The sequence below is a fragment of the Medicago sativa genome, chromosome 1 (genome assembly GCF_051527215.1).
Source record: "Medicago sativa cultivar Bolivia chromosome 1, Bolivia_mono, whole genome shotgun sequence".
Classification (NCBI taxonomy): domain Eukaryota; kingdom Viridiplantae; phylum Streptophyta; class Magnoliopsida; order Fabales; family Fabaceae; genus Medicago; species Medicago sativa.
The window spans coordinates 4836349-4847110 of record NC_140749.1 but is presented as its reverse complement, the minus strand read 5'-3'; the positions used below and the strand labels follow the sequence as shown (position 1 = coordinate 4847110).

General features: G+C 36.5%; 1 protein-coding gene and 2 long non-coding RNA genes across 3 annotated transcripts; all 3 read right to left on the bottom strand.

Moving 5' to 3' along the window:
* Positions 1-2787: 2787 nt before the first annotated feature.
* Positions 2788-4977, bottom strand: LOC146951937 (uncharacterized). The gene is made up of 3 exons (XR_015007997.1): positions 4893-4977; positions 4236-4331; positions 2788-3007 (listed from the first exon to the last, which is right to left on the bottom strand). It is a non-coding gene; the product is annotated as an uncharacterized LOC146951937 (long non-coding RNA).
* A 186-nt stretch (positions 4978-5163) lies between these two features.
* On the bottom strand, positions 5164-5700 carry LOC146951936 (uncharacterized). The gene is made up of 2 exons (XM_085748817.1): positions 5324-5700; positions 5164-5176 (listed from the first exon to the last, which is right to left on the bottom strand). Exons 1-2 carry the CDS (start codon positions 5698-5700, stop codon positions 5164-5166), a joined length of 390 nt encoding a protein of 129 aa, XP_085604943.1.
* A 2478-nt stretch (positions 5701-8178) lies between these two features.
* LOC146951935 (uncharacterized) lies at positions 8179-10368 on the bottom strand. The gene is made up of 3 exons (XR_015007965.1): positions 10284-10368; positions 9627-9722; positions 8179-8398 (listed from the first exon to the last, which is right to left on the bottom strand). It is a non-coding gene; the product is annotated as an uncharacterized LOC146951935 (long non-coding RNA).
* Positions 10369-10762: the final 394 nt, after the last annotated feature.

Sequence of the window (10762 nt, the reverse complement as noted above, 5' to 3'; positions counted from 1 at the left end):
TAGATCCACACAATCGATGGTGTGTCCGGCCTTCACGGCGGCATCACCATCTGCGTTCCAGCTTGGGTTCGTCGCTTTCGCCGCCTTTGGCTTGTTTCTGTCCAGCGCCGACCCTTGGATCCACCGTCGCCAGCTGCGGATCTAGTGGTGGTTGGCTCTGCTCTTGTTGTTGTTGACCGTGGTGGGTTCGATTTGGTTCTGGTAGAGAAGTCAGAGGAGGTTGCGACGTAGCCTGTTGTTGGAACTGTGTTTTCTGTTTTGTTCTGCTGCTGTTTTTTCTGTTTGTTCGTGTTTTGTTTGTTTTAGGTGTTGTGCTAGGGTTCGTTTGTTGTGGTGCTCGGTCCTGGTTGTTCTGATTCCGACGGCTGCAGGTGTGGCGACTTTCCTCCACTATTAATCCTCCCTCGTCGTGCTCCCGGATCGTTCGTCGTCGTTTGGATCGTGGTGGTTGTGGGTGTTCATGCAGGTGGTTGTGGTGGGCGCCGATGGCCGTGTAGCATTGTGTGTTTGGTTTGTGTTTTCTTAGTACTTGTACAGATGGGGATGGTTGCGGATCTGGACCTTTTTTTTTTTTGCAGTGGTTGAGGTTCATAAAACCCGAAAGGGTCTGGTTTCTGACGTATTGAACTCATCCCTCGATCTGAGTTTTTACGTGTTGTTTGCTCGAAAGAGCATTTTATGCATGTTGTTGATTCAGGGGGTTGTTGGCACTTGGATGGGTTTCCGTGTTGACGGCCAATCTATTCGCCTAGTTTAAACTCTAACTGTTCTATGCGGATGTCCACTTTTCACAGATTTTTGTAACCTGGTTTCGCGCTCGTACGCGGGTTCGCTGGGTTGCGCCAGTGATTAGTGTATTTTTGTTAGGATAGATTAGAGTTGTACCACTTGGACAGTTTTTCACGATGTATTCCCATTTGGGTTTCCCTGGGTTCGGTCCAATGCCCCCCAGTCTCTGTACCTGTTTGTTTTTATTTATTATATTTTCTCTTTGGCTTAAAAAAATGTATAATATTATCTCTCATTACCTCCCCGCCTCTCCCCCTCGACCAAACCATACCAACCCTCAAGGTTGTAGAGAGTGTGTCATAATTTCCTATATTATCTCTCTAACTATCTTTCTCTCCCTAAGCAAACGTTAGTGAGTGTGAGTCGTGTTAATTTCAAGAGTTTAAACCCTAAAATTCTTGGTTACTACTCATTTGGTGTTCCTGACATTATCATTCGCACTCTTAGATTTTCTCTCTGGGTTAGTCAAAAAAAAATATACATCATAAACAGTGTTAAAACATATTTGATATTAATGCATTAAGATCTATTTAATTCAGAAAATAATAACTACAAGAGAATTAGTAAACAACCAAATTTTAAGTTATTGAATAAATTTTATCTTGTGTAATGTTTGACAAACAATCACAACACAAATAAAATAATATAAGATCTAATGTAAGACTTACCTCTAATTATTTAAACAGTGATTTTTAGGGTGATGACTTAATTAAGTCCATCATCGGTGGAACCAAAATTAGAATTGTTAGATTTAATTGATTGTCTTGATTTATTAGAGATAAAAGTGGGAACATATACACATTTTCACACACAACCTCACTTCTCCTCCTCTGGTGTCTGACAGTTTCTCAAAGACACAAAAATACTCCACAAACCAAAACATGAATTCCAAAAACACATCCCTCTCCATTACGTTGTCTGCAACTTGTTCATGGAATCATCTTCATCGCATGAAGCTCTTGTCTATTCATTGCTACTACATTTTAATAATGATTACTCACCTAAAATTTGATGTTTACTTTTCCTTCCCAAGTTATTGTCATCATTAATGTTTTATTGTCATACTAAATTAAGCTTTAAAACAAAACAAAAAACGGTGTTTTTGAAAGTTTCATGAAGTTGTTGTGTGGTGACCATCATAAAGTTTTGGGTTAATAGGTCTTTACCCCACCCCCCTATAATATAGATTATTTCCGGTTTTACACCTTGTAAAAAAAAATTATACAAAAAATTTGTTTTGATTTACCCCCTAATAGGCTAAACAAAAACGAAAATTTCTTAAAAAAAAAAATAAAATTGGTTTTTGATTAGCCTATTAGGGGGGTAAATAAAAAAAATTACAGGGGGTGAATCAAAAAAAATTACAGGGAAAAAAACAGAAATGACCTATATTACAGGGGGGTAAAGACCTATTAACCCTAAAGTTTTTATATTGGAGGTTTGGAGAAACGATTTTGAGGATGTAATTTGTCAAAGATTTGGCATGATTTTTATCAATCACATGAGATCTGTCTTTGATTTATTGTATAGTTTGGCGACTCGATGTTAATGTTTTAGAGAAAAATTGTTTCTACCATTATCTCTAAGAGAGAGATTGGACAAAATTCGTGTCGAAATGCATCAATATTCTCATTTTTATCTATAATAAATTTGAAACATGAAAGAAACCTAACAATATTTATTTGGTGTTTTACGGATGAGGGACTTAATCAAGTCATCACCTTAAAAACCAAATATTTTAACAATGTCCTAATGACATTTGCTAACATTATCGCTAACATTATGAATGCAAAACTTTTTTTTGTTTAGCATAGGAGATAAAGAGGGGAGAGAAACGGAGAAGAAATCGAAAAGGTGTGTGTGTGTGTGTGTGTGAGGGAGAGAGTGTAACACCCCGTTTTCCCAACATAAAAATTTCATTTAAAATCAGAGTATTTAATTCATAACGGAATGCCACACACTACTTTAACATCTCAAAACAGATAGTAATAATTATCCTTCAAATTCAACATCATGAAAAATCTTAAACTGTTGCAGCGGAAAATAGTTCAACATTTAAAAGTCTTGGCACGCAGGCCTTATTGAAAAATCCCATAAATTAGTTCATAAAAGAGACACGTAAGGAACAGAAGTAAAAGCAAGCCCCCATCCCGTTACGTATCAGAGCACCTAGACACCAACTGAGAGTCCACTCATGAACGCCTCTAATCTTTATTACCTGCACATTACCCACGGTCGAGGCAACATATACGCAGAAGGGGTGAGATTTCATAATCAATACATTAAGCATATAATCCAATAAAATGCATTTAACAACTTAAACATTAATAACATATCAACAATTAACAATTAGCATATTTTTCATTTCATAACAAATACAATCATCGAATATCATTACTAATTTTCATCACAAATCATAATCAACTTAACACTCAACTTGACGACACAACTCATCTTTGACCATGCAACTCTATCAACTCAACAACAACTTGACAACACAACTCATCTTAGACCATGCAACTCTATCAACTCAACAACAACTTGACAACTTAAACATCATGAAACTTCTTGATATGCAAATGCATGTGGTACCAATCAACAACAAAATGAGCATAATAGGCTCCTCAACGTGTGAGCACAAAGGCTGCCGGGCCTAAAGCCCCCAACTTTAATGAGCACAAAGGCTGCCGGGCCTAAAGCCCCCAACTTTAATGAGCACAATTAAATTCTTGCAACTTAGACCGACTCATGCAACTTCAAGACTTTAACAATCAACAGCAGCAACCAACAACAATTACAACATATAGCAGTGTTTAAAATAACATATCAACATTAAAGGAAATGAATCATAACAACTTATCATCAGAAGGCATCATAAATAATTCTTATACATCATCACTACTAATCTCAGTCACTTAAACAGACTTCTGGAACTTCTGAAAGTATCCTAAACCTCCCTCATTCTTACTTCTAAGGTCAGCTCAAGACTATACGTGCGAAAGGATCGCATCGGGACAATTTTGGGCAACTGACAGCCTAACTCGCAGTGGCGAGTGATTCTACTCGCAGTGGCAAGCTCAAAGGTCTGGCTCGCAGTTGCGAGCGATGTTACTCGCAGTTGCGAGTGTCTTGGGGTAGCTCGCAGTTGCGAGTGTTCTTGCTCGCAGGTGCGAGCGATGAATGTCAGTACGGCCAGAAACCTAAAAATTCCAACTTTTCACTTAATCTCCTAATTCTAACCTCAATTCAACATCTAATTATCATCTTATGGTATATCTAAGTTCTGTACACTAATTTAGCATCAACCTAACATCTTTTCCTGATTCAATCATCAAATTCGGTCTTAAACCTAATTCCCAATTCTCACCAAAATTTAATCTAATCATGCTAACTTCATCCTATAGAATCATACTCTTAATAATATTGAAAATTAGTCTCACCCTTACCTGAATTGAGGCTTTCACACAATATAAATGACTCAACGACATCAACAATTCCAAAACAGTTTCATAGCTTTGCATCTTCTTTCACCAGCATGGTAACTAAAAACGCATATAAGATCCAAATAAAATATGCAACAAGAATAAAAGTAATAAACTAATAACCTAAAGAAATAATCTACATTTGTGTAAACATATTTCTCATTCCCGAATATAATATATTTATGAACGCAGCTCTCTTGAAAATTTCTCTTGGTAACTATAAGCCAATAATCTAATCAAAACTATAACATACCTCTTGTTCAAAAGAATCTATAACATACCATATTGTGAATATAACTATTATCTTGAACTGTTAACAAAATTATACATTACAGCCTAGACCTAGTAGTCTATTCTTATACATAGACTTCTCTTTCTGAACAAAATTGTAGGTGTCTAATGTTACTCAAATATCATCGATTGCAAATTCTTAGGCTACCTACCATTTGTATGTAATTAACTTCATCATGCCTACAACTATAGAATTATGCTAAAGAAATCAAGAAGTCAACGTGCCATGGTAAAATCCTATGGTAGGTTTTAGACCATGCTAATTCAATTCACCTAATAGCTTATCGCGATTAAATAACTGAATACTATTATATATAAGTTGGGTAGTACCTCTTTCTCCCTCGTTCAATTCATTTCTCCTCACGAAGCATATGATTCATGACGGCTCCTTCTTCCCTTTTCTCCACAAAAACTGATCGTACGTTATGTCTTTCTCTAAACCTAACTTCTCTATTTATAATACCTCTTCTATTCTTTTCTATTTCCTTTTAAACCACTAAACTTTCTAAATTTATAAAACAGCCCCACAACTTAATATTTATTTAATTTTCAAATCTTATTTTATTAAATAATAAAATAAGTCACAACTCTTCACCACACATCACATAAAATCTCTATAAATCATATAACTCTCATATAAATCACATAAATATGTAATTATATTCTAAAACTCATCAAAAATAATTAAATAATTAAAGAGGGCGTTACAACTCTCCCCCACTTAAGGAATTTTCGTCCTCGAAAATATACCTCAAGCAAACAACTCTGGATAAGACTCCAGCATCTTACTCTCAAGCTCCCACATCATTCTTTCACCAGTCGCTCTATCCCAAACAACCTTCACAAGAGGTATCTCTATGCCTCTCAACTTCTTTACTTCACGACCTTCGATTCTCACTGGTAAGGTCTCAACCGTAAGGTTATCTCTAACTTGCACATCATCTCCTTGGATCACATGAGATGAATCCGGAACATACTTCCGTAGGTGCGACACATGAAACACATCATGCAAATTCGAAAGATGCGGTGGTAAACCCACCCGGTAAGCCACCGTTCCAACTCTTTCTGATATCTGATATGAACCAATAAACCTCGGAGTCAACTTCTTTGACTTCAATGCACGACCAACACTGGTCATGGGAGTAACTCTTAGAAATACATGATCTCCCTCTTGAAACTCAGCGTCTTTCCTACGCTTATCATGATAACTCTTTTTGTCGACTCTACGACATTTTCATCTTTTCTCGAATCATCTTTACCTTCTCAGTAGTCTGCTGAACAATTTATGGTCCTAAAACCACATTCTCACCTGTCTCAAACCAACACAACGGAGTTTTGCACCCCCTACCATACAAAGCTTCAAAAGGTGCCATTCCAATACTAGAATGGTAACTGTTATTGTACGTGAATTCTATCAACGGAAGATGACTATTCCAAGTTCCACCTTGCTCAAGTACGCAAACTCTCAACAAGTCTTCCAACGACTGAATCGTTCTTTCCGAATGACCATCTGTCTGCGGATGATACGCCGAACTCAACCTCAACTTAGAGCCTAAAGCCTCTTGCAACTCTTCCAAAATCTAGAAGTAGACCTTGGATCTCTATCTGATACAATGCTCGAAGGAACACCATGCAGCTTCACTATATCTCGAATATAAGTCTCCGCCAACTGAGACACAGGAAAACTAATATTAATCGGAATGAAATGAGCCGACTTCGTCAATCTATCAACAATCACCCAAATAGCGTCATTCCCTTTAGGAGTATTCGGCAAACTCATCACAAAATCCATGGATATACTATCCCATTTCCATTCTGGTACATCTAAAGGTGTCATCAATCCTGCAGGTTTCTGATGCTTAACTTTCGACTTCTGACAAACTAAACAAGAATACACAAACTGTGCCACATCACGTTTCAATCCAGACCACCAAAACAACTTCTTCAAGTCATGATACATCTTCGTAGCTCCCGGATGAATACTCAAGCTACTTCTATGACTCTTTTCAAGAATCGTCCTCTTCATCTCTTCATTGTCTGGAATACAAATCCTACCTCGAAATCTCATCACACCTTGATCATCGACTTTAAAGTCACTATCCTCAGTCTGATTATCAGCAACCAGCAAGTCTACAAACTTAACATCAACTTTCTGAGCCTCTTTAATACTTTTTAGGAAATCACTATCAATCTTCAACATTCCCAGCTTCACACTCTGAGGTGACAATTCACAGACTAAGCTCAAATCTCTAAACTGTTCCAATAATTCGAACTCATTAACCATCATAATAGATATATGCAAAGTCTTCCTACTTAAAGCATCTGCACAACATTAGCTTTACCCGAATGGTAATTCAACCCAAAGTCATAATCTTTCAACAATTCGAGCCACATTCGCTGTCACATATTCAATTCCTTCTGATCAAACAAATATTTCAAGCTCTTGTGATCACTAAACACCTCAAATCTCGAACCATACAAGTAATGTCTCCAAATCTTAAGCACAAATACTACTGCAGCAAATTCAAGATCATGAGTAGGATAGTTTCGTTCATGAATTCTCAGCTGTCTTGATGCGTAAGCAACCACTTTACCATCTTGCATAAGCACACCGCCTAAGCCCAACTTGGACGCATCACAATACACCTCAAAAGGTTCATCAGGTTTCGGCAAAATCAAAACTGGGTCGTCGTCAAACGCTTCTTCAGTTCATTAAAACTGTTCTCACAATGAACATCCCTCACAAAAGCTTTTCCTTTACAAGTCAACTGCGTTAACGGAAGTGCCAACTTAGGAAATCCTTCTATAAATCTGTGGTAATAACCTGCTAATCCCGAAAAGCTTCTAATCTCTGTAACTGACTTAGGAGTCTCCCATTGCGATACCGCTTCAACTTTAGACGGATCTAGTGCAATACCATTGCCAGAAATAACATGGTCAAGAAAACATACTTCTTTAAACTAGAATTCACACTTAGATAACTTAACATATAACTTCTTCTCTTTCAGCACTTGCAAGACAATCCTCTAATTGTTTCTTCAACTCAGCCAATTCAGACGCCGACATACGGTAAGGTGTCATAGACACAGGCTTTGTTCCCGGAATAAGATCAATTGAAAATTCAACTTCTCTCTCTGGAGGTACATCAGGAATTTCATCAGGAAAAACTTCAGGAAAATCGCATACCACTTGCAACCTATCAATCACTACTTGATTCTCAATGGACAAGACGCCATCAACGAAAACATCAAGATTCCATCGCGTTCTAACTGCTTCAGCTGCTTAGTAGACAAAAACTCTGCTCCACTTTCTTCTTCGGCAGAAAAAAAATACATCGACTTACTAAAACAATTAATGTGAACATGGTTGTACTCCAACCAGTTCATACTAAGGGTTAAACAACAAACAACAAACAGGACAACTCAATGACGATATCTCAACCGTCAACGACACTACTCGACTCATCTATTTGGCCGGATGGACCGACCTGCTCTGATACCAATTGTAACACCCCGTTTTCCCAACATAAAAATTTCATTTAAAATCAGAGTATTTAATTCATAACGGAATGCCACACACTACTTTAACATCTCAAAACAGATAGTAATAATTATCCTTCAAATTCAACATCATGAAAAATCTTAAACTGTTGCAGCGGAAAATAGTTCAACATTTAAAAGTCTTGGCACGCAGGCCTTATTGAAAAATCCCATAAATTAGTTCATAAAAGAGACACGTAAGGAACAGAAGTAAAAGCAAGCCCCCATCCCGTTACGTATCAGAGCACCTAGACACCAACTGAGAGTCCACTCATGAACGCCTCTAATCTTTATTACCTGCACATTACCCACGGTCGAGGCAACATATACGCAGAAGGGGTGAGATTTCATAATCAATACATTAAGCATATAATCCAATAAAATGCATTTAACAACTTAAACATTAATAACATATCAACAATTAACAATTAGCATATTTTTCATTTCATAACAAATACAATCATCGAATATCATTACTAATTTTCATCACAAATCATAATCAACTTAACACTCAACTTGACGACACAACTCATCTTTGACCATGCAACTCTATCAACTCAACAACAACTTGACAACACAACTCATCTTAGACCATGCAACTCTATCAACTCAACAACAACTTGACAACTTAAACATCATGAAACTTCTTGATATGCAAATGCATGTGGTACCAATCAACAACAAAATGAGCATAATAGGCTCCTCAACGTGTGAGCACAAAGGCTGCCGGGCCTAAAGCCCCCAACTTTAATGAGCACAAAGGCTGCCGGGCCTAAAGCCCCCAACTTTAATGAGCACAATTAAATTCTTGCAACTTAGACCGACTCATGCAACTTCAAGACTTTAACAATCAACAGCAGCAACCAACAACAATTACAACATATAGCAGTGTTTAAAATAACATATCAACATTAAAGGAAATGAATCATAACAACTTATCATCAGAAGGCATCATAAATAATTCTTATACATCATCACTACTAATCTCAGTCACTTAAACAGACTTCTGGAACTTCTGAAAGTATCCTAAACCTCCCTCATTCTTACTTCTAAGGTCAGCTCAAGACTATACGTGCGAAAGGATCGCATCGGGACAATTTTGGGCAACTGACAGCCTAACTCGCAGTGGCGAGTGATTCTACTCGCAGTGGCAAGCTCAAAGGTCTGGCTCGCAGTTGCGAGCGATGTTACTCGCAGTTGCGAGTGTCTTGGGGTAGCTCGCAGTTGCGAGTGTTCTTGCTCGCAGGTGCGAGCGATGAATGTCAGTACGGCCAGAAACCTAAAAATTCCAACTTTTCACTTAATCTCCTAATTCTAACCTCAATTCAACATCTAATTATCATCTTATGGTATATCTAAGTTCTGTACACTAATTTAGCATCAACCTAACATCTTTTCCTGATTCAATCATCAAATTCGGTCTTAAACCTAATTCCCAATTCTCACCAAAATTTAATCTAATCATGCTAACTTCATCCTATAGAATCATACTCTTAATAATATTGAAAATTAGTCTCACCCTTACCTGAATTGAGGCTTTCACACAATATAAATGACTCAACGACATCAACAATTCCAAAACAGTTTCATAGCTTTGCATCTTCTTTCACCAGCATGGTAACTAAAAAAGCATATAAGATCCAAATAAAATATGCAACAAGAATAAAAGTAATAAACTAATAACCTAAAGAAATAATCTACATTTGTGTAAACATATTTCTCATTCCCGAATATAATATATTTATGAACGCAGCTCTCTTGAAAATTTCTCTTGGTAACTATAAGCCAATAATCTAATCAAAACTATAACATACCTCTTGTTCAAAAGAATCTATAACATACCATATTGTGAATATAACTATTATCTTGAACTGTTAACAAAATTATACATTACAGCCTAGACCTAGTAGTCTATTCTTATACATAGACTTCTCTTTCTGAACAAAATTGTAGGTGTCTAATGTTACTCAAATATCATCGATTGCAAATTCTTAGGCTACCTACCATTTGTATGTAATTAACTTCATCATGCCTACAACTATAGAATTATGCTAAAGAAATCAAGAAGTCAACGTGCCATGGTAAAATCCTATGGTAGGTTTTAGACCATGCTAATTCAATTCACCTAATAGCTTATCGCGATTAAATAACTGAATACTATTATATATAAGTTGGGTAGTACCTCTTTCTCCCTCGTTCAATTCATTTCTCCTCACGAAGCATATGATTCATGACGGCTCCTTCTTCCCTTTTCTCCACAAAAACTGATCGTACGTTATGTCTTTCTCTAAACCTAACTTCTCTATTTATAATACCTCTTCTATTCTTTTCTATTTCCTTTTAAACCACTAAACTTTCTAAATTTATAAAACAGCCCCACAACTTAATATTTATTTAATTTTCAAATCTTATTTTATTAAATAATAAAATAAGTCACAACTCTTCACCACACATCACATAAAATCTCTATAAATCATATAACTCTCATATAAATCACATAAATATGTAATTATATTCTAAAACTCATCAAAAATAATTAAATAATTAAAGAGGGCGTTACAGAGAGAGAGGGAGAGATAATAAGCATGTATGATATTTTGCTTTTTTTTTTTTTATAATCTTGTTGTAAGTATTGAATATCAAATCTATCGAACACATACG

Bases quoted from the DNA above. Each gene is read 5' to 3' on its own strand.
- LOC146951936 (XM_085748817.1), bottom strand. From the start codon at position 5,700: ATGACCAGTGTTGGTCGTGCATTGAAGTCAAAGAAGTTGACTCCGAGG.